The sequence below is a fragment of the Electrophorus electricus genome, chromosome 24 (genome assembly GCF_013358815.1).
Source record: "Electrophorus electricus isolate fEleEle1 chromosome 24, fEleEle1.pri, whole genome shotgun sequence".
NCBI classification, from domain to species: Eukaryota; Metazoa; Chordata; class Actinopteri; order Gymnotiformes; family Gymnotidae; genus Electrophorus; species Electrophorus electricus.
The window spans coordinates 8856657-8880368 of NC_049558.1; the positions used below are offsets into that span (position 1 = coordinate 8856657).

Genomic DNA, 23712 nt, shown 5'->3' on the forward strand with positions numbered 1-23712 from the left:
TTTACCATGTGGGATGTTGTAGTGTCCTAGCGCACATGAAGCCCAAATGTCACTGCATTCACAAAATAATGTACAATTTAAGATTATAAATTGTACTGGTTCATTTGGAATTGAATCTCATTTTATAACACACTAGTGGTCCATTCTGGAAGTCCAAAAAAGTCAGATTTGTGGACATAAAACTGCACAGAATACAGTAACACAGATAAGATGCATTTTGCATTATTATTTTTTTGTATCGTTGTTTATAAAGCTATAACCATTGCATAGCAATATCTACAAAATGAGTAAATATAGCTTCTCAATGGGCCTCATAAAGTACTTTTGTACTCTACAAAAATATAAGCTACATTGATGCTAATACGTATATTACCTTTGTGGGAGTGTTTTGGATATAGTAAGACTGTATGGTATCACACACTTGCCAGTTTGCTAATCAGAGCTTTTTTTTAATTTAAATGCTTTGAGTATGATGGGCAGGCTAAGCAAATATTTCATATGTGTGGAAATGACCTTGCCTTGTTAAATATAGGCCTGCATTTGCTTTTTTTCTGCGCGTATATGACATTATTTCCTTATGGTGCTACTTATTTATTTAGTACTACCAGGCTTGATTCCTCCAGTTAAGCAATTTCCATTGTTTTTCTTTTATTACTTTGTACGCACTTAGAACATTTTAAAATAAACAAACTACAATGAATACATCTAATGTGTTATTATTTACTACGTGGAACCTAATTTTGGGACAGTAATATGTACAGAGAATTTGTAGAGGTGACCTGATATGCCGTAATGATTTCCGGTTTTGTCAAAGGCGCACGCGAGAGTGGTCAATGAACAGCTAAAAACAAACAAACAAACAAAAAAATTAAAACAATTTCTCATCACTTGACCAGGTTCTTCCTGCAATTTTGGAAAACTGAAACCACTAAAATATCAAAGAAACCAAACTGTAGATGTCTTGTTTTTCTACAGCAAAAAAATATGGAGATATGGAGGTACGGTTTCTTCGACATTTTTTAGTGTAATGCTCACCTGTACTTTCCAAACCTAAAGGAAGATTTTGCAGTCACCGACTGGAAAGCACCTCTAAAGCACCGCTTTAGATATAAAAGGAAAGAGAAGGTTAGAGGCGCCTGTGCTGCTGTTTCTCGGCGTTCGTCAGCGTTTGTTGTGCGCCTGCGCAGTTTGTGCACTTCCTGCGTCTTTTGAGCAGACCAAAAATAAATAAATAAACCAACAACCTACACAGAAAATCTTCACCAGCTATGTGAGCTTGGCCTTGTTGTATTACTTCGCTTCACCACGTCTCGCAGATTCATGGTTGCTTTCCTGTTTGCCGTCACTTTTTGTGCAACGTACCTGTCTCCGATCGTCGGCCATGCGAGCGGAAAGCTCAATACCGAGGAAGAGATGATGTCTCATTACAGGTGAGCTGAACAAGCTGCTGGAGCGTGCCAGTAGCTGGATATAGCTGCGTACATTTACCTAATTGTTTCACAGTTAAACTTAATTACACAAGGTAGCAACTGGCTATGTGGTCATAACCTATGCAGGGTCACTGTAGTGGTAAATGCATGTCGTTTCCTGTTGGCTTCAGAACTGGCTCTAAATCAAGTGTTTGCTGTTATTTCGTTTAGTGGAAAACGCAAGACTTGTTTTGCACAGCAGAGGCAAGTTGGTGCTGTTCACTGAAAGGGACTGGCTTCGCTCAGAGAAACACGGCAATGGCTAAGATCAGTAACTGTATTTTAGTTTGGCTCGTACATCTAGTTCCTGAACGCTTGGGATTGGCTATATGATCATTTTGAAAGCGCCGTGTGTTGTGTCGAAATCCTATATGCTACGGACTACATCCGCGTTTGCAGCTGTATATAGATAGATAGATAGATAGATAGATAGATAGATAGATAGATAGATAGATAGATAGATTGTTAAGCTTGACAAATCCTTCCCGGTGAACAGTACGTGGTATAAAGTCAAATAAAGAATACGACAGTAACCTCGATAGTGCTCAGTGACTCGAATGCGTTTCAGTCCTGACGAGTATTATGAAAGCGCTTAATGTTAATCATCTTTAATTCTCAAGCGTGTACACTGCTGACAGTTGAAGTGGAAGTAGGCTGCTATTGTCTCCTGTTATTGCTAGAAGATATGTAGCAATCTCTCCCACCCACCCAATTATCTCTTGACTTCAAAGTTTTGATTTAAATCAAATGTATTTTGGTGACTTATCTTGGTGTCTAGGTTATATCACAGGAAGTATTTTTCTCTTAATACAGTACATCAGGATGCATAATATTAGGAGAGTGTAATATTGGCAGTGCTTGTGACAAAGGCTAAGGGCAGTGACCACACACAGGTCTCAAACACAGGCCCTACAGGTGGTAAATGTGCCATGAACACCAGAACAAAGAGCAACCTGGCACAGCAGACAGAGCACCCATTTCACCTTCCCGAGAGACAGTCTCTATCGCACCATCCTTTCTGCCAGGAAATGACAGTCTCACACCACCTTCACCTTCAGGGAGTGCACCCCTGCATGTGACCCTTTCCATGTGCCCCTCACATATCCACACTTCATCCCAGGTTCATACCCATATGCCCCCAAGAGTTCACACTGGGCTTTGTACCTACCGCTCACAGCAGGGGGGTTCATTAACTATGGGTACACTCCAGATGACCTCACAGTACCATCCCACCTCTGACACCATTGGTAATAAAGGTTGAGGCCATCAACCATTTACGTTTACATGTACGGCATTTAGCAGACGCTCTTATCCAGAGCGACTTACAAAAGTGCTTTGTCATTTACTCACAGAATATCCTAGTACAGTGCAGTAGGTTAGAGTCTGACATACCAATGAAGTAGAATACTGTAGAATACAGGGATCAGTGCTGATGCCTAGAAGTACAAAATACATAAGGTCCATCTTAAACAATGATAAGTGCTATAAACAATAAGTGCTAAATTAGCCAGTCAATCAACCACACAGGTCTCGAATCCAAGTCCCACAGGTGGACCAACAGACCAAAGAGCCAGCTCTAAGACACTGCAGCTAGAGCACTCATTTTACCTTCCTGAGTGACATTCTCCGTCACACCACGCTCTGCTTCAGAAAGTGACGGTCTTTGTTACATTGTGTCTGTCTTTGGGGAGTGAACCTCTGCATGTGTGCTGCCCTCAGCCCTCAGCCTTCGTCACTGTGCCGTTTTGACACATGCCAAAATTACACTCCCCCTATAATCTCAGAAACTTCAAGGTATAAGTTAAATCATATATATTTTTGGTGAATTATCTTGAAACATCAAAAAGTTCTCATCACACAGATGACTGTTGGTCAAGTGAGCATTTTATTGTTACATTTTTTAATAAGCACTCCCCTTGCCCAAATCAATTGATGAATGAATAACAAAAAATAAAAATATAATACATCTTTTATTGAAATGTTGCAATTCAAAACAGATTACATTCTGTAAATGGTAATCACTGCAAAAATATCAAAATATAAAAAAAAAATCAAAATATCCAAAAAAAAAAACCAAAAAAAAAAAAACCACACACACACCTGGGAAAGCTAGATGTTGGAACATTGGTATGAGGATTTGATTATTCCACAATGAGAGCATTAGTGAGTCAGGTACTGCTGTTGGATGGTTAGTTCTGGATCACAAAAACCCATTCTACTGGCTTTTTATTTTTATCATAATGTGTACAGACACGAGAGAAAGAAGACGGACTACAAATGGAACAGCACCCTCCCCAACACAACGCAACACATCAGAAATATGTTAGATGAACAACAATAATAAATAATGCTAACAGAAAAACTTTAAATTTAATGTCAGCAAACCTTTTAGCCACACTTGGAAAAAAAATGCTTCATATGGTAGTATAACCTACACACCAGAATACATTTGAATCAAACATTTCTAAGTCCAGAGATAATGGGAGAGAATATAACTTTGGCGTCAAAACAGCACTGCCAATATTATGCTCTCCTATTATTATCACTCCAGATGAACTAAGAGAAAATGACTTCCCGTTGTATAACCTAAACTCCAAGATAAGTAATCAAAATGCATTTGATATAAATCGTGGCAGAGATAAAGGGGGGAGTATAATGTTGGCATTGAATATCCTGAATTATGTATTTTTATTTCAAATTTAAGTTTTTTTGTAGTTATCCTGTAAATGTTTGAGTAGCCACCTCTTCTAACAATAACAGGAGGAAATAACAGCCTACTTCCGCTTCAGCATACATGTTGGCATTGGTGGTGCCAGACTTGGAAATTAAAGCTGATCACTGTATTCTCTAGAGGTGGCAACGATCCGATATCTTGTGTTGGAATCGAGCCGATACCAGCAAAAATGTTTGCTCCGATATTGGTGAAAAACATTTTAAGGGAACCAATCTGATATCATAATTCCAGCCTGAAAGTGGCACAAAAGTGCTTTGCAGCAGTGCAGCCCATGTGATAACTGCTATGTTTGAGCAGATCGCATGATCAAAGCTGGGTTAGTCTGAGCACAGACACACCGCTGTAGAGTATAACTGTAGCGTTTTCTTCCTGTTAGCGATTATAAACTATTATGTTCGTGAAAGCAGCAACATCATCCCCTGAAATCTGTCATAAGCTGTCTGTGAACTACTTCATCAGTGTTCTCCAGCTCCCCTGCTCTATTGAATGAATTGCTTCTCTATTTCGAGAACAACAACTAGCATTTATGAGCAGCTCCCATACTACCCTCTACTTGACATGGTCCCCTTACCAACACCACCCACATTAGTTCTTTTTGGTAATGTTAATAAATATAACTGCAAGCAGCAATCCCTGGGGTTCAATCACTTTACTTATAGTAATATAGCATAAAATTCCTTTAACTGTTTACTTTATCAAGTCAGAAAAAAACTAGAACTCGTTCACTCCCAAAAATATGTGCTGGTTTGCTTATTTTTTCAAAATATGAGTGGTGGAGCGTAATGGTCCATGAGGCTTTATGTAGACTGGAAAACCCTGGAAAAATAATTTTGTCTATATGACATGGTGTAGGACTGTAATGCCTTTGGGTGCTACAGTGGCACCTTCAATCGTATCAGGCTGGTATCGTGCACTGGAGTAGCGAGAAGAACTTCTACCTTCATGTCTGTAGGACTTGTGGTGTAGTTTGGGCAAGATGATTCGGCGAGAAATTGAAAATAAGAAAAATTCAAATACAATAGGGTTCCATTATGACCTTCTGAAATCTATCACCTCAGGAAGGTTTTTGTTAATTTAAAGAAATAAAATGAAAAATTAATAAAAGGTAAAATTTAAAAGAAAGGTGCGAATTAATTAAGGCCTTGCAAAAAATAAAAAGGTCTTAAATGCATTTAAATCCTGAATAGTCCTCGGGTCCACTAGAAGAGTATTCCAAGTTTGAGGCAAAAATCAGCCTCAGTACTCTTTAGTCACATGATAAATACCATGTGACTACTATTATTGATGTCAGGGAGTCAGAATTCAACACACCACTACCAACTGCACCGAAGAACATCTCTTTTTATTACAGTTCCTTGCTCATCTTTGTTAGTTTATTCAAATCTATGATTTATGAGCAAAGAAATTGGTGCCTGCTGCATCTGCAAATAATGTTCAAGCGTCATACTTGGCATACTGCCTCATGTATTACGTAACGATTCCTCTCCACAGAGGCAGAATAAAGTCCATGTTCTACCATGCCTACAACAGTTATTTGGAAAATGCGTATCCATATGATGAACTCCGACCTTTGACATGCGACGGACAGGATACGTGGGGCAGGTAGAAGCATAATCTAAATAACTAAATTTTCTTTCAAAAGTTAAATCTTTCTGATCAACAGTAATATCAGTGCAGTGAACAAGAAGCATGAAAAGCTCTTGCTTTTCTGATCTTTTAAGGATTTAAGGGCATAATCTAGTCACTGTTTCAGCTTTTTTACCCTGTCCTTCTGGATTCATAATCATGACAGAATGGAAAACCATTTAGCTTTTTTTAGTTGTTGTAACATAGCTAATATCTCTTTCTTCCAATACCTTAGTTTTTCACTCACTCTCATTGATGCCTTGGACACCTTGCTGGTATGAATTCATATTTCTCCACATCATTGTGTGATATAAATCTGTTTTTTCATTGGCTAATGCTATTTGTGCGTCCTGTTCTGTCCTCAGATACTGGGAAACCACTCAGAGTTTCAACGGGTGGCCACCTTACTTCAGGACACTGTGGACTTTGACACTGATGTAAATGCATCTGTGTTTGAGACAAACATACGAGGTGAGAACCCTGTATGCCGTACTCAACCAAACACACTTTGAATCTGTTTCAATTCCCAGCTCACCTCCAGCAGGTGTTGTCTGTCATCTTTGAATCACCTGTTTTAAAGGTGTAGCAAACTGGGGTAGAATCAAATGTGGAGTGGAACAGGGTTCAGTACACTTGATGCAAACCAAATTCTTGTGTTGTTGATTCAACATGTTTTTTTTCGAGTGAATATTTTGCGCATTAATCTAAAATAAATGGTTTACACTGGCTCCTTTGCCAAAAATGTGATCAGACTTAGAAAAGCCCAACAGTATATTCAGTATTGCCACTTACTCTGTAGTTGTACCTATAGGCTAGCGATGCGTCTTCGGGCAATCCTAGGTTAGCAGTCTTTCTTTAATCAATTCTGCATACTCAAAAGTTAACGCCGAATTGGCTTTCTGCAGTGGTCGGTGGGCTTCTCTCAGCCCACCTGCTGTCCAAACAGGCTGGGGTGGATGTAGAGGACGGCTGGCCCTGCTCTGGGCCTTTGCTCCGCCTGGCTGAGGACGCAGCACGCAAACTGCTCCCAGGTGTGCAATAAAATGCATGCACTTACACTGCATCCCCTGGAGTGTCCTCACTAAGTGAAATAGAACATACTACTGTAGGAATGGCATCAAAGATAAGAATCACATGTGACAATGTTTGTTCTGAAGTAGCGCAAATGTCCAGATGATTTGCCTATAATTAATTGTGCAATTTTTAGGTTTTTTGTTTGTTTTTCACTGAAATACAAAACCAGGAGTTTTATTGCAATTGACTGCCCTGATGGACAGTTTGGACAAAAAGGACATTTAGCTGTTTTTTTTTAGTTGTTTATTATTTGTGACATTGAAATGTGCATCAGTCATGGTTGATCAACTCAAGTTGGGTCTGCCCTCTCCAGCGTTCCACACACCCACTGGTATGCCTTATGGCACCGTGAACCTGCTGAGGGGGGTCAACCCTACTGAGACTCCGGTCACCTGCACCGCCGGGGTGGGCACCTTCATTCTGGAGTTTTCCACCCTCAGCCGGCTAACTGGCGACCCAGTGTTTGAGGACGTGGCTCGCAAGGCCCTTGGCGCCCTCTGGAAAACCCGCTCTGATATTGGCCTGGTAAGGTCTCCTCACACGGAGAGATGCACAACACCCTAAAGTTACTGCTGTGTCAGCTCTAATCTCCCTGTGACAGAAGTCATGCTTTTTTCCTGGTTAGTTAAGGAGAGATTGGTTGCAAATTGGAACAAGCAAGTTATGCAGACCTAAACTGACCTTTTCCCTTCTCTGTTTGTCTGTCAGTAATTTTGACAAAAATAATTTCCTAGTTTGTATGTATATTGAGAGCTGTATATCTTATGTAAATAAAGTATTGAAGACATTGAGGTATTGGTTCAGAAGAATTAACTAGTGAGTACATTATGAATTATATTGAGAGTTATCTGTGCCTCTGATGAAACATAACATAACATAACTTCCAATGTGATTTAAAAGGCACACATGAGTGTAATGCTTGCATCCATTCTCATTATTGGAATCCCCCTCTCTATGGTCTGGATGAAACAGCCAAAATACCTTTAAAACAAATCGTATTTGTGTTACATAACACTGTGTGTGTGTGTGTGTGTGTGTGTGTGTGTGTGTGAGAGAGAGAGGATTGGGCAGTGTCTATCTGACTGGCATAAGTAGTCTTACATTTTTTTGCATTTTTATTTGACACTTTTTTCAATAACTTTTCATTTAATTAGGCTACATTAATTACTGTTAATCAGGATAACACCATCATGATCTGTCAGCCATCGAAGATGGCCAATGGCATTGTCTAATCACCTGACCCTTATGTGTGCATGTGTCCATGCGTGTGCAATTATGGCATTTCTGGTGCAGTTTAGATGTTCATCATGACAAATTAATTTAAATAGAACCTAATATTGATTAAAAATGGCACTCCTAATGCTTTGCAGGTTGGGAACCACATTGATGTCATCACTTCAAAGTGGGTGGCACAGGATGCGGGTATTGGAGCAGGTGTTGACTCATATTTTGAGTACCTCGTGAAGGGTGCCATAATGCTGCAAGATAAGGAACTTATGAGCATGTTTCATGGTATGCAAGCATGTAGCGTTTGCAGTAAAATAAATAAATACATTTGAAAAACATTTATAAATAGTTTACTAATTGCGTTTTATGGAGTTGAAATGATTAATTTCCTCAGAAGTGAGCAAAAATGTAAAGACTTGTAAGGGACTAGTTCTATGGTGCCTATTTTTGACCTAAATTCTTCTCAATTGTGTTGCAGAGTTTGATAAGTCCATAAAGAACTACACTAAGTTTGATGACTGGTACTTGTGGGTGCAGATGCATAAGGGCACTGTCTCCATGCCTGTCTTTCAGTCTCTGGAGGCATTCTGGCCTGGCCTGCAGGTGAGAAGACAGACTATTAAATCTCCTCTAGGCAAGACCATTTCCTGTCTGCCACCATGAATTTTGAAGAATTAGGGTGTGTTGTATTTTGAGTTCAGATTTAAATTCTGAATCTGAATTTACATCTGTTTTAGGCTGTTTTGGTATAATGCAGAATGTTGATTACTCATCTCACACATGATTACACACTGGACATTGTTTGTTCCACTAGTGTGATTGTAACTCCCCCCTCAGGTTTTCACTTTGGGCCTTTCAGACCACAATCAGATTAAAATCAGTCTTGATTTGGTTAAAAGTAATATCAACATTTAAAATATCTCAGTCATGCTTTTGTTTGTAACACTCTTAGTCTTTTTCTATCAGATTTTTCATCTTTTTTGATAACCTGGTTTTCCAATGGATCTTCCCTATCTCTTCCACTCAGAAAAAAATGTTATATTCATGTCACAATTTAAAAATGATCTTTGTATTACAATGTGTCTCCCTGGTATATGTCTGAACTGGTCAATAGCTTGAACACCTATATTACAAAACTTGTTATATAGGTTTATGCAGAGTTATATGGTCAGTTATACAGTGTTATTGTGAAAGCAGCAACATCACCCCCTGAAATCTGTCATAAGCTGTCTGTGAACTACTTCATCAGTGTTCTCCAGCTCCCCTGCTCTATTGAATGAATTGCTTCTCTATTTCGAGAACAACAACTAGCATTTATGAGCAGCTCCCATACTACCCCCTACTTGACATGGTCCCCTTACCAACACCACCCACATTAGTTCTTTTTGGTAATGTTAATAAATATAACTGCAAGCAGCAATCCCTGGGGTTCAATCACTTTGCTTATAGTAATATAGCATAAAATTCCTTTAACTGTTTACTTTATCAAGTCAGAAAAAAACTAGAACTCGTTCACTCCCAAAAATATGTGCTGGTTTGCTTATTTTTCCAAAATATGAGTGGTGGAGCGTAATGGTCCATGAGGCTTTATGTAGACTGGAAAACCCTGGAAAAAATAATTTTGTCTATATGACATGGTGTAGGACTGTAATGCCTTTGGGTGCTACAGTGGCACCTTCAATCTGATCAGGCTGGTATCGTGCACTGGAGTAGCGAGAAGAACTTCTACCTTCATGTCTGTAGGACTTTTGTGGTGTAGTTTGGGCAAGATGATTCGGCGAGAAATTGAAAATAAGAAAAATTCAAATACAATAGGGTTCCATTATGACCTTCTGAAATCTATCACCTCAGGAAGGTTTTTGTTAATTTAAAGAAATAAAATGAAAAATTAATAAAAGGTAAAATTTAAAAGAAAGGGGCAAAAAATAAAAAGGTCTTAAATGCATTTGAATCATGAATAGTCCTCGGGTCCACTAGAAGAGAATTCCAAGTTTGAGGCAAAAATCAGCCTCGGTTCTTTTTAGTCACATGATAAATACCATGTTTTTATCAGCTGATCTGAGGCCTTTTGAGGTTACACGCTTCGTGATCATATTGCTGAGGTGTAGATGGACAACACAATGACTTAAAGTAAGCAGTACTACTGTAAAGTCAATTCTGAGTGACGCGGGTAGCCAGTGCAGCTCTTTAAAGGCTGGTGTAATATGCTGTTTCATCTTTGCATGTGCTAGGACCCTTAAAATGTCTTTGGATGTCTTTGGATGACCTGCTAGCAGTGCATTACAGTAGTCCAAACATGATGGCATAAATGCATGCAGGAGATTGACCAATTGATTTATTAACCTATAGTTGCTGTGAGGACACTTCTGACCTTGGCTATGTTACAAATATGATAGAGACTTCCTGTCCATTCCATGTCCTTGTATATAGTTCATTAACCTCTGGTGTAGTTTCTCTCCCTTTGAAGAGAGAAACTGTCAAGTCCAATTTTTAGAAAAATTCTTTATGCTACTATTCTGAGAATTGGAGGCCTTTTTCAAATCTTTCTTTAACAAGAAAGAAAGAAAGATTTGAAAAAGGCTTGTAATGACTCATCATAGGGAAGGTAATAGCTTCTCCAACACAAGAACATACAGCCTGTAATGATCTGTATGAACCTTTTCAACCTGTCTTTTGTTCCCACTATAGTTCTGCCATTTTAAGTTATACGTCTTTGCTGGCTCTGATCAGCAAAGGTTACTCCTCCTTGATCTTGCTGTTGCCTTTGACATTATCATTCTTCTTTCTCATCTTAACAGGTGCACTTATTCAGAAAAAGTACCCTTAGCTAGCACAAATTACAGTCCAAAAATACCCTTAAACCAAGATATAAGCTTGAAGCAAGAAAGTAAGTGTCTCCATTAGCTTGCTTTTACCTCTTGCCAGTTTACCCTGGTTTTACCTTAATGACAAACAGCTTTTTAGCTAAAAAAACAAACAAAACAGAAATAAAAACAGAAACTATTGAAAATTTCAAAACTATACCGACATATACACACAAGCGTGGCCTGTTTTTATATTGATGATTGTGCGCATATGTCCTGCACGCAGTCATCAATATATTTATTTTATTTATTTATTTTATTATTAATTATTTTATTGATTTGTGTACATATTTTTGTTTTATTGATATGTGGTGTTTCTCTTTTATATTATATTGTGATCTTGGGTCTGACAAATGGTGCGTTATAAATAAAACTACTATTTATTATTATTATTATTATTATTATTATTATTATTATTATTATTATACCATAATTGTGTTTTGGTGTGTGTAAAACAATTTCAGAGTATGATAGGGGATATTGACAGTGCCACAAGGACCTTCCATAACTACTACACAGTTTGGCGGCAGTTTGGTGGGCTTCCAGAGTTCTACAGCATTCCTCAGGGTTACACAGTGGACAAGCGAGAGGGATATCCTTTACGGCCCGGTAACTGCAAAGCAGCCCCAGCAAATGAACACACAGAGCTTATCTGTTCTGTCTGCGGCAGCACACTTGAAACGACTACATTTTGTGAATACAAAAACACGCAAATGTAATTATTTTGTCATTCACTATTTCAGAGCTGATAGAAAGTGCCATGTACCTGTACAAGGCTACAGGCGACCCAACATTTCTGCAGCTGGGACAGGATGCAGTGGAATCCATAGAAAAAATCAGCCGTGTTAAGTGTGGCTTTGCCAGTGTGAGTACTCAACGTTTTAAGGCCTGTTTACTTAACACATATTCAAAGTCTTGTAATGTAGAATCTGTATTGGCAGTGCAGTTGAATCTATTGTTGGGTTTATTCTGAATCCAGTTAGCCCCCACTAAAGTTAATAATTAAATCTCTGTTAATGTCTGTAAATGGAAAAATAATGAACACAGTATTTGTCATAGAATGCAGTATTTTCTCTCTGTGTGTATTTTGTTTGACCTTTTCTTGAGTTGTTCCCCTGTCACACTCTTCTTGCAAAGGTGAAGGATGTGAGGGACCACAAGCTGGACAACCGCATGGAGTCCTTCTTCTTGGCTGAGACCATCAAGTACCTTTACCTCCTGTTTGACCCTGACAACTTTCTTCACAACAATGGCACTACATTTGAACTCGGAGGTCCACGAGGAGACTGTGTTCTGGGGGCGGGGGGTTATATCTTTAATACGGAGGCGCATCCTCTTGACCCAGCTGCCCTTCACTGCTGCAGCCAGGTGCAGGATGAACGCAGCGAGCTACAGGACATCCTCCTCAGCTTGTCACAACCACAACCACCTCCCGTGGACCAGTCAGAGGAGGCGTCAAGGGAGAGGGCCCCCCCCAGCATGGGTTCCACAGAAAGCATAGCCTTAAAGCCTGGAGAGAGAAGGAAAGCACCTGTACTGTCCTGCCCCGTGCAGCCTTTTAGCGCAAGATTTGCTGTTCTGGGACAAGTTCTTAGGGACAAGACATGAGGACATTGTTACTACTGTCTTAGCAGTAGAGCATGTAACTAAATTGAGAGGATATTAAATGTTTTTATATTTGCCAATGGGTGGTTTTTAAAAAAAAAAAAAATTTCACCGCCTGTTTTTTTAAAAATGTGAAAAGGGCTTAAAGGTTTTAGGCCATTTAAAAGTGAAACAAAATCTTGTTACAGAGCAAAAATGTGGAAGATTCATTCATATAGAAAAACTAAAAAGAAGAAAAGCAATTCTAACTACATGTAACTAAGATGCAGCTGGTTTAGCTGGTATTGCATGAATGGTAGTAGTTTTGTTTCACACTAATGGGCCACGGTGGACAGAGTATGAGCACTGGCCTTAAAAAAAAGCTTTACTCCTCAGGTGAGACAGCAACATTGGACAGCAAGGGTTCCCAGTGACTGTTCTCCTTCACTGATTCATAACCGCAAACTCTTTCATGCTAATAGCTGTAGCATGAACCAAGTGCCTGTTTTTTCCATTGCTTTCAGGAACAGTAGGCCCATGGTTGCTTTGAAGATTTTCCTTCAAGGCCAATAAGATTATCTCAGAGGAAGATAGCTGATTAATATACCAACAATCAAGTGTTTTTCTTTTTTTTTTTCTTTTTTTTAAATTTTATATTAGAATTCTACTACAGCAGGTCTGTACAATATTTAAAAGCTCAATTATGTATGTCGGCTTGGGAAGCATCAAGTATTTCACATGCCCCTTGTCTCATATGTTCAAGGCAACAGCTTCAGCTGCACCATTAGTGCCTTATCAATAGTCTTGGTCAGTAAGGTCAACTGAACCTATCAGTTGGCTGCTCATATAAAATAAAGGTTTCATTTTCAGTTGTTGTAGAGTCCCGGTCTTTTAAAATGGAAATTCAAAATTCAAAAATTATATCTTTTAAAATATTTTAATAGACCTGTTTTGTTGTATTAACATAATTTTTGTTTTGTCTTGTTCTATTAACATAATTTAAAGTTGGTACTTTTAACATTGGCACTAACTGAACAACAAATGGGTATCCCACTGTGCTAAGGAGATTACACTATAGAAACTGAGATACAAATTAAAACTTAATTCCTGGAGTTAAAGTGCAAGCAGTAAATCTAAACACACATGAACTCAAATAAGATCAATAAACAAATCTAAAAACTAATGAATGATAAAGTACTTAATGTACTTTGGTGTTAATAAACTGAGGAGAAGTAAAAACTGTATTTCTGTAAAATTCTCTACTGTTGGAGGTCCTGTTTGCTGTGATGCCATATTGTTTGAGAACTTCACTCTTTTTAACAGTTATTAATGTTATCAACCTTTATTAATAAACCAATTTGGCCATTGCTTCAGATGCACTGTAAAAGCATATACTGTAATTTCTGAAACTGTGTGATCTATTATATATTCCATAGTGTGATTATTTCCAGATCCTTGTCCTCACTGATGCCAACAGCTTGTTGCTGGTCCTGCCCTGCGGCCATGGTGGAGCTAGTTTCAGGTCTTGTTTTGCATATCAGGGCATTTCAAAACTTGAGAACTTGCTGTTTCCTTCGAGAATGCCCTTTTCCTGCCAGGACTCGGTGGGTGGGGGGGGAGCATCCTTCTCTGACCATGTTCCTTCCTCCTTGACTTGGTTAATTACGTTACTGCTCTGTTCTAAGAGCAAGGACGTGTAATGAATCTGCTTGTAGAGTGTCTTTAGAATGTGTTTTTGAGCAGGATGGAGATGCATGTTAGCAGTCAAGCTTTCTGATATCTACGTGGTGTCGATGTCCTCTCCGTACTAGTCTCCCTGGGAAAAGTAGTGCCTCATGTTCATCTGTTTTTAAGAGAGACCTGTGACAGATTTCTGCACCCAGAATTAAAAGGACAGAGGGACTATAACCACTGTGGTTATAGTTCACGAATATATGGGTTGGACTGAGCCAATAGTGACTGGTGACAAAGTGGCTCTTTCTTCTCCTTTGACAGCCAGCATTAACCCAACCAGAGCATAAGCATCTATAAAAATATCACAGTGCCTTTACTAAAACCTTAGTAATTTGGAACATAGCAGCTACTGTTTGTGACTGTAGTGGCACTGTACCTGAATTAGGTATCCTGTTTTATGCTTGGGAGAGAGTACTGGGACACAATGTGTCAAAGAAGTTGATTTCTTGTTTTGATTGATCAGGTCGACCCTTTCCCCACCCGTTAAGATATATGTCAAAATAATGATTGATGATTATAATGGGGTATAACTGGTTTATTTATTTATTCCTTTTAATTGAGAAATAATAAACAGATTAAATTAAAGGATTCAGTCTCATATAAATACAAACCATCTACTTCATAGTCTCTGCTCTCTGAAACATACTGATGGCCAATCATATGTGTAATCTCATATCTGCCTCTCTTGCTTGCTCACCCACACACGCAACCCCTCCCACCCCTCCCTCCCATTGGTAGACTATCTCTGAAAGACACACCCCCAATCCACAGCCCTTCCCATACCACCCCTCCCCTTTTTTAGATGTTTGCCTTCCAACAAAAATGAATGGTTGACTCATGTAGGAACCGATCCCAAGCCCTCCCGTTCGTTAGGATGAATGACACGCAACTCTATTCCTTCAAACTCCCCCTCTTCGTTACACTTTTCTGACCAAATGATTTAATGACTTTAGGTCTCAAAATTCAAAACTTACCATTCACCTAACTTTTTTTCTCACAACCAACCAGCCCGGGTGTATGAGAGGATGTAAGATTTCTTTAATTGAGAAACAATGAGGTGTATGAAGAAAATAAAAGTTTTCAGTCTCATATGAATGCAAACACATACACTCTGTAGTCTGTAAATAAATAAACCAGTTATACCATCTGTTATAATGATCAATCATAATTTTGACATATAATGGGTGGGTGAAGGGTGGGGGCAGGGGTTGATCTTTTTACCCCCACTGATAAGAGTCCACTGATAATCTCTGGGTCAGCATAGACAAAGCTTCCACAAAATGTCTCCAGAAAATGGCATCTCTGTTACTCGAGGACAGGGCAACCGTAGTTAGCACTTCCGCTTCACAGCTACAGTGACCTGGCTTCAGTTCCTGGCCTAGACACTACTCGTGTGCAGTCTGCATATTTTGCCTGTCCCTTCATGGGTTTTCTCTGGGTACTTTGGTTTCCTCCTACACTACAAAGGCATGCATGTTTTGTTGACTGTCATCTGTAAATTCTCCTGGTGTGAATCTGATCTGGATGGTTACTATCATTGTGGGTTCAATTCTCAGGGAACACACACACTATGCTACTGATATGCATGTTGCTTTGGAGAAGTATGTCTGTCAAAAGCTGAATGTAGAATTCTAAATGTAGTCTTCATATTTGTTTGAATGTGTTTCCTACCCAAGTTGGATGTTGCTATGTCCTACTGCCCAAAAACTATTTGAAAATGGAAATATATTATTTTTATCTTATATATACTATATACTATCTTTTATATTACATCTTCTATCTTATATACTATTTTGCTATTTTTAGTGTAATATGTACTTCTACTTTCTAAAATTAAAGTAAGATCCCAGCCAAGTTGTGAGACTTTTTTCTAAGTGGTAACTTTTTAAATTTTCCATTTTTAGCCATTCACCCCCATTCAAATTGGACACACTTGCATCTCAGAACACATCAGTCCATTGCCTTCCAGCATGCTCTCAGTATATTTTGCAAAATGTAACTGTACAGCATTTTTACATAAATACTAAGTTTTTTTTATTATAGCAACTTTATGAAATATGTGTCACAGTACCCCGAGCACCCAGCCAAAGGGTCACACCCTCTGATTCCCACACACACACCTCATTAGCATCACCCGTGTCTTGTTATGTTTCCCCTATTTCAAGTCCGCAGGTGCCTTCCACTAGTGCTGTGCTTTGTGCTTCCAATGCCAGTCCTCATCTGAGTCTATGCTGATGAAGTCTGTGTTTCTAGCTGTTATAGCCAGCAATCTTACATTTACATTTATGGCATTTGGCAGACGCTCTTTTCCAGAATGACTTACAAAAGGTTAGCGTCCAATATACAAATGAACTAGAATACTGTTGAAATACAGGGATCAATGCTGATGCCTAGAAGTGCAGAATACATATAAGCTCTATCTCAGACAATGATAAGTGTAATAAACAATAAGTACTAGAGTTTGTTAGTCAACATCAGTGCAATAAACAATACACTACAATAAGTACTAGTTTCAGTTAGTCAGCATAGCAGCATGGTCAGTGGTCATTTAAATATTCCACAAATATATGGGCCTTTAGTCTGTATTTGAAGACTGCAAGGGACTGTGCTGTCCGGACAGCAAGTGGAAATTCGTTCCACCGTCTAGGAGCCAGGGCAGAGAATAGTCTCGTTGCTTGTCTTCCATGAGACTTGAAGCATGGTATTTCAAGCTAAGTTGTATTTGAGGTTCAAAGTACACGAGGTATGGATTTGACTTTGACCATTAACATCATGTATGGAAGGACTAGATTATTTTTGGCTTTGTAGGCAAGCATTTAAGGTTTTAAATCTGATGTGGGCAGCTACTGGAAGTTTATGAAGGGATCGCAGCAGTGGAGTGATGTGTGAACTTCAGATGATTGAAGACCAGTTGTGCTTCTGCGTTCTGGACAAGTTGTAGAGGTCTGATGGCTCTTAGAGGAAGACCAGCAAGTAGAGAGTTGCAGTAGTCCAGCTTTGAGATCACAAGAGACTGTACAAGCACCTGGGCAGCTTCTTGCAAGAAAAATAGCTGAATCCTTCATATGTTATAAAGGAGAAATCTGCAAGACTGGGTCAGATTTGAAACATGAGTTGAAAATGACAACTGGTTGTCCAAAGTTATGTCAGTTTCACATGTTTTTTTGGGAGGGAGGGAGGGAGGGAGAGAGAGAGAGAGAGAGAGAGAGAGAGAGAGAGAGAGAGAGAGAGAGAGAGAGAGAGAGAGAGAGAGAGAGAGAGAGAGAGAGAGAGAGAGAGAGAGAGAGAGAGAGAGAGAGAGAGAGGTAATTGGACAGCGTTTTGGAGTCATACTGAGGGAGCAGAGAGGAAGGACTGTGAAAGAAATCACCAAACCAAATGAACGAAAAAAGAAAAACAGAAAAAGAAGCAAGAGGCAAAACACCTATTATTATGGTCGTTGGCATGGTAACAAAAGCTCACGCTGGCTAGACAAGGCCGTGGCATGCAGGCAAAAACAAAATGACAAACGTAATGTAAACAAATAAACAATGGCAATGCGGACGTGTGTTTTCCACACACACTCGGGTAATGTGCTAATGTTTGCGTTAGCACTGAAGAGGCAAACGTGGACTTTCCCTGCTTCGCTGGGTCACGATCAGAGCCCGGATAGCAACCCCACATTTGTTCTACGTGCTTGCCATAAAAGTGAGCAGCAAAGCACAGAGATGCGTCCACAGGACTGATGCAGCGTCCCAGTTAGGACAGAGACACACTGTGAGCAAGAAACACAAACTCAGTCAAACTATTGATTGGGAGATGTTGACATTTTTAGTAGACTCAGGGGCAGGACATGCAGTTATACAACAGGGGGCGTTGAAGAAAGCATCAGGCCTCACTGAGTCAATTCAGACAGGGGGTGTCATGGGTCATTCAACCTCAGAACAGTTTTCTGAAAGTTTGCAGTGCCAAACTGAGTGGGTCATGCACTACCTGCTCCTTTCTAATATATTAACATTGTCCAGTCAATTTATTGGGGTGTGACCTAATGTGCAAATTGCACCTTACTATTTCTTCCTCCCCAAAAGGTATTATAGTTACCATGGGGGAAGCCCCATGGAGTCAAGTATAGCCCAGGGGAACTCCTATGTGTGTGTGTATGGAGGCTCTGCCCTGATAAGAAAATGTGTGTGAGAAGAAATGCTCACCACTGCCCACAGCTGTACCTCACTGAACAATACTGATTACATGCTTGCAGACCATTTGCATTGTACTGCACATATCCATAGGGGACAAGACGTAGAGTTTGAGAGACTTGTTTAAAAAATCCCATATTAGAGAACGACTGAATCTGACAACCACATTCTGGTCTGCCCATTACTGTGCCATAGAGGTCCAGCATACTAGATGCATTGATGGCTGCCCAGGGGGAAGGAGTACCATTTAAGGCTTCCTTTAGCTAACCAAAACATCCCTCCTCTTGGCTGTCAAACTGATTTTTTTTTTTTTAATATAATGGGCCCTTCGATAGGGACTGGAAGAATGTGGGCCATTGGGTACTGAAATGCTCAAACACAAGAAGTGGTTGGGTCCCCACAAAAGACCCCTCCTTCTTGTATAATGCATCTCTGGGGGTCTTTAAACAAGGTCATGCATCATGTGTACAAATTGAGTGCAGCGTTATACTAACCTCTTGTGACAAGCATGGCATAGGAGTATTTGTTTCTGTTTCAGAATCAACCATGCCAGCTGAAGTTTATCCCAGACCCCAAGTAGTTCCAGAATCAGTGTTGGCCCAAGGAAAACATGTGGACTTAATCAAAGGAGTAGACCCAGTGGTAATCACCCCCAAATCTGGCCAAAACAAACCCAGTATCCACTGAAGACAGAGGCCATTTAAGGCATTAGTGTTTTAGTGTTTGTGATTAATTCACTAGTCAAAGCCAGTGTAATTGTCACTTGCCCAGACTCACTGGTTCGTACACCTATCATCCCTGTAAAGAAGGATAGAAAACCGCCACAACCAGATGAATGGAGGTTTGTACAGAACTTTCAAGCAGTCAATGCGGCTGTAATTCAAACCCGTACATGATTTTAGGGGAAGTCCCTGCTGATAGCAAGTGGTTTTCAGTGGTGGATCTAGCTAATGCATTTCAGTGTCTCAGTTCACAAAGACAGCCAATAATGATTTGCATTCATGTTTGATGGGAAGCAATATACCTTTACATGACTGTGCCAGGGATATTGTGAATCCGCAATTATTTATAACTAAATGTTCAGTTTGAGCCCGTTGACATTGATGCCAATGTCAGCCCTCCTCCAATATGTGTACGATCTCATGATCTGTTCCCCCACAAAAGAACAGTGTAAAGATGATTCTGTTCCATTGTTGCAACCCCTTGCTAAAGAGGGCCACAGTTAGCCTATCCAAACTACAGTTTATAGAACAAGAGGTGCATTTTTATTAGGTCATGACATCACGGGGGGAGGCAAAAGACTCTCTTCAGACAGTCAACTATCATTCATGGGCATGTGTTCTTAATGCAGGACCTTCATTCCTAACTACTCCATCCTGGAAGCTCCTATTAGAGAGATGGTTCATGGCACTTCACTCAGTGCATCAAGTCACCTGGTCTGAGGAAGCAAGTAAAGCTTTTGAAGAACTAAAATGAGCTCTATAGACAACTCCTAAGCTAGGCTTACCTGATCCTAGTAAACCATTTGTACAAACTGTTGATGAAAAGAAAGGGTGTATGACTTCCATTCTTTTTCAGAAGCATGGGGACAGGCTGAGACCAGTGGCCTACTTTTCAAACAAGTTGGACCCAGTAGCAGTTGGTCTTCTGATGTGCCTCAGAGCTGTGGCCTCCAGAGATACTGTAGGATATTATGATTTGACTCTCTTGGTTACTCATGCCATCTCCCTGCTTCTGCTGGAACAAAAGACATCACACTTGTCGACAAAGAGATTAAATACAATAAAGTCTTACTAGACATGCCAAACATCACATGAAGAGATGTGCTGTACTTAACCTTGCTGTGTTACTTCCAACAGGGGATGATGGGTAACCTAATGACTGTCTCATTAATTAACCACTTATGCTTTGCCAGGGTGAAAGAATGAATCCTTCCAGAACCCTGATTTCATTATGTATGTGGATGGTTCAGCATCCAGAGATCCAGACACTGGTAAAAACAATGTGGGCTATGCGGTAGTCACAGATCACGAGGGGTTGAAAGCAGCACTTCTCTTATCGCATTTCTCTGTACAAGAAGCTGAGCTCCATGCACCAAGATAGCTTAGTTAGCTAAGATAGCTAAGGATCGCTCAGCCACCATATACACTGACAGCAGGTATGCCTTTGGCATAACTCATGATTTTGGTGCCATTGGGGTACACGGCCAATTTCCCATAAGCTCAGGCACTCCAATTGCCCATCAGCTTGTGTCTGAAATCTTAGATGCCACCCAACTATCTAAAACAATTGCAGTATGTAAATGTATGTAAATGTAAATGTAACTCTGATCCAGTCTCCAGGTAACACACGAGGAGATGCAGCAGCCAAGAATGCAGTGCTAATGAAGAATGAACGAACTGTTTCTTGGCCCCAGATCGTGACGCCTCCCTTACAGCTAACAGAACTCCAAGCCAGAGCCACAATGGGCGAGGATGCTCTCTGGAGGAAGACTGGATGCATCCTCAAAGAAGGGATGTGGATGTCTGCAAAGGTGTCTGTGCGTAACCAAATGCATGTTTCCATTCTTTGCTAAATTGTTGCATGGTAAAGCACATGTGTCGGGGGGGGATGGTATCTGAAGTAAACAAAAGATGATTCACTAATGGTTTTTCTAATTACTCTCAAAATGTGTGCAAACAATGTATTTAGCCATAAAACAACGCAGAATGCAATTACCATGACCGGAACAAGCAGCATGAATCAATGAGCCCTTCCTGTCAACAGTTCAGGCTGCTTTAGGTGGTGAAATGGTTTACAAAATGCTTGATCATTCCCTGTGTCTTCTGATACCTGTGGATGGACAGTAGGGCTTACCTAAGCATTGTGGGCAACCAAGTTCCTCCCTTCATGGCAGCTGTTTACCCTGTGGCAAAAGAATACTTTCAACAGGACAACGCACCATGCCACAAGGGTCATATAGTCATGGATTAGTTCTAGGTACATGACCGGTGAGTTCCTTGCTTCTCTGGCCTTCAGAGTCCCCAGATCTTAATCCTATATAGCACTTCCTGGGATGAAGTATAGAACAGGCTGTTCAGAGCATGTAAATACCTCCATCTAATCTGTGGCAACTGCAAGAAGCTATCCTGTCTGCATGGGCCAAAATTCCATCTGAACAATTTCAACATCTAGTGGAATGTATGCCATGACAAAGTGCTGTGGCTCTGAAGGTCAAAGGACGTTCAGTGCACTACTTGATGGCTGTCTCTAAAGTGACCATCCAGTGTACACACTCCCGCATGCATTGTTTGGTAGTTCCAAAATATATTACTCGCAAAAATTGTAAGAACGTTCCATGGCCATGTGTTGATATTCCATCAGTATGTCTCTGAGCAGTTAATGCTGGCATCCAATGTCAAGAAAGTTAGATAAGTTCTTTGATTATTTGTTACTGTCCATGATCACTGTACATGTCTGGATATGTTATCTTGTAAATACTGCATTATATACATCACAGGAACTGAAAGCTTATAAATTGCTAGAATTATAGCTAGTTGCCTACAGTTATTCCCTGCAAAAGTAATAGCTACACAGCTGTGTTTGATATGGTTATCAGTATTAAGTTGATATTAATTTAAGATAACCGTCTATGGAACTTTGTTAGTTATAAATAACAGAAAGGGAAAAAATATTTTTTAAATATTTGTAAACCTGCAATAAATAAAATTGATTTAAATCCATCACATGACTTCTAATTTAGCAAATAAAATTTCATCATGTGAGCAAACTTTATGCTATCCAGGGAAAGTGCGACAATGCCATGCTTTGGGCCACATGGTAGATTGGTGCCATCATAAGTTCATTCTGTGGTTGATAATGTAATTAGATTGCTTCCAAAAAAATGTATGCTTGTATCTTAATGTTTTTAGTAAAGTTTTTAGCCATTTTAACAAAAGGTAATTAAAATTAAAGGCTCTCTTTGACTGAAAAAAGCATGTCATGCAGATCTAAAAATATACCATTAGGGGATAAAATTTACAACAATGTGGAACAGTTGTATATCTTTAGGATGCCAGTGCATTTTATGGACGGAAGAGAAAACATGGGCAGTGCACTTATGCTTCACACCAAAGAAAAACTGTCTATGGCATTTTCATACTCCAAGTCCAAAGTTCTATGAAGACAACCAAGTTTAAATAGATGGTTTCATGGTTATATAAATTTGAAAGATTTGTTTTGAAATTTCTGCACAAATATACCTAAAACTTCATCAGATTGTCATACAAGTCCTAAAAGTGTATAAACAGAACCAAATCAAACAAATGAGACAAAAAGGATCTGTCAAGGAAAATTATTCAATATTACATATCCATGAGTGGCAAAAGTATCTGAACCTTTGATTTCAATATCTGGTGTGACAGCTTGTGCTTGTGTAGCAATAACTGCAACTAAAGATTCTGGTAATTGTTGATTAGTCCTGCACATCAGCTTGGAGGAATTTTATCCCATTCCTCTGTACAAACAGCTTCAACTCACTTATGTTGGTGGGTTTCCTCTTATGAACTGCTTGCTTCAGGTCCTTCCGCAACATTTTTATTGGATTAAGGTCAGGACTTTGACTTGGCCATTCCAAAACTTTACTCATCTTTAACCATTCTTAGGGTCATTGTTTTGCTGCAATACTCACATTCTTTTCAGATTCAGCTCACGGAGAGATGGCCTGACATTTTCCTTTAGAATTTGCTGGTATAATTAATTGTTCCATCAATGATGACAAGCTATCCTGGCCCAGATGTAGTGAAATAGGCCCAAACCATGTTACTACCACCACTGTGTTTCAAGAAGAGATGAGGTTTTACGTTAGAATGCTGTGTTTTCCTTTCTCCAGACAGAACACTTTAATTTACACCAAAATGATCTATTTTGGTCTCATCTGTCCACAAAACATTGTTCCAATGGCCTTCTGGCTTGTCCATGTGATCTTTAACAAACTGTAGATGGGAAGCAATGTTCTTTTTTGGAGAGCAGCAGTTTTTTTCCTTGCAACTCTGCCATGCACACCATTGCTGTTCAGTGTTCTCCTGATGGTGGACTTGTGAACATTAACATTAGCCAATGTGAGAAAGAACTTTGGTTGCTTAAAAGTAACTTTTGGTTCCTTTGTGACTGTCATGTTCCCCCGTCCCTGGCGTCATGGTTCCCACAGCAACTCTAGCTATTTTGTTCCTGGTTTTGTTTCCTCG

General features: G+C 39.7%; 1 protein-coding gene across 1 annotated transcript; it reads left to right on the plus strand.

Annotated features, from left to right (window-relative positions):
* Positions 1-1217: 1217 nt before the first annotated feature.
* Positions 1218-13951, plus strand: edem2 (ER degradation enhancer, mannosidase alpha-like 2). The gene is made up of 11 exons (XM_027019237.2): positions 1218-1430; positions 5695-5805; positions 6065-6104; positions 6195-6300; positions 6735-6860; positions 7217-7428; positions 8274-8415; positions 8609-8733; positions 11459-11603; positions 11738-11859; positions 12132-13951. Exons 1-11 carry the CDS (start codon positions 1321-1323, stop codon positions 12600-12602), a joined length of 1710 nt encoding a protein of 569 aa, XP_026875038.1. The 5' UTR covers positions 1218-1320; the 3' UTR covers positions 12603-13951.
* The last annotated feature ends 9761 nt before the right edge of the window (positions 13952-23712 follow it).

Bases quoted from the DNA above. Each gene is read 5' to 3' on its own strand.
- edem2 (XM_027019237.2), top strand. From the start codon at position 1,321: ATGGTTGCTTTCCTGTTTGCCGTCACTTTTTGTGCAACGTACCTGTCT. The intron at 8,416-8,608 runs GTATGCAAGCAT...ATTGTGTTGCAG, and splicing joins ACTTATGAGCATGTTTCATG to AGTTTGATAAGTCCATAAAG. The intron at 11,860-12,131 runs GTGAGTACTCAA...CTTCTTGCAAAG, and splicing joins TTAAGTGTGGCTTTGCCAGT to GTGAAGGATGTGAGGGACCA.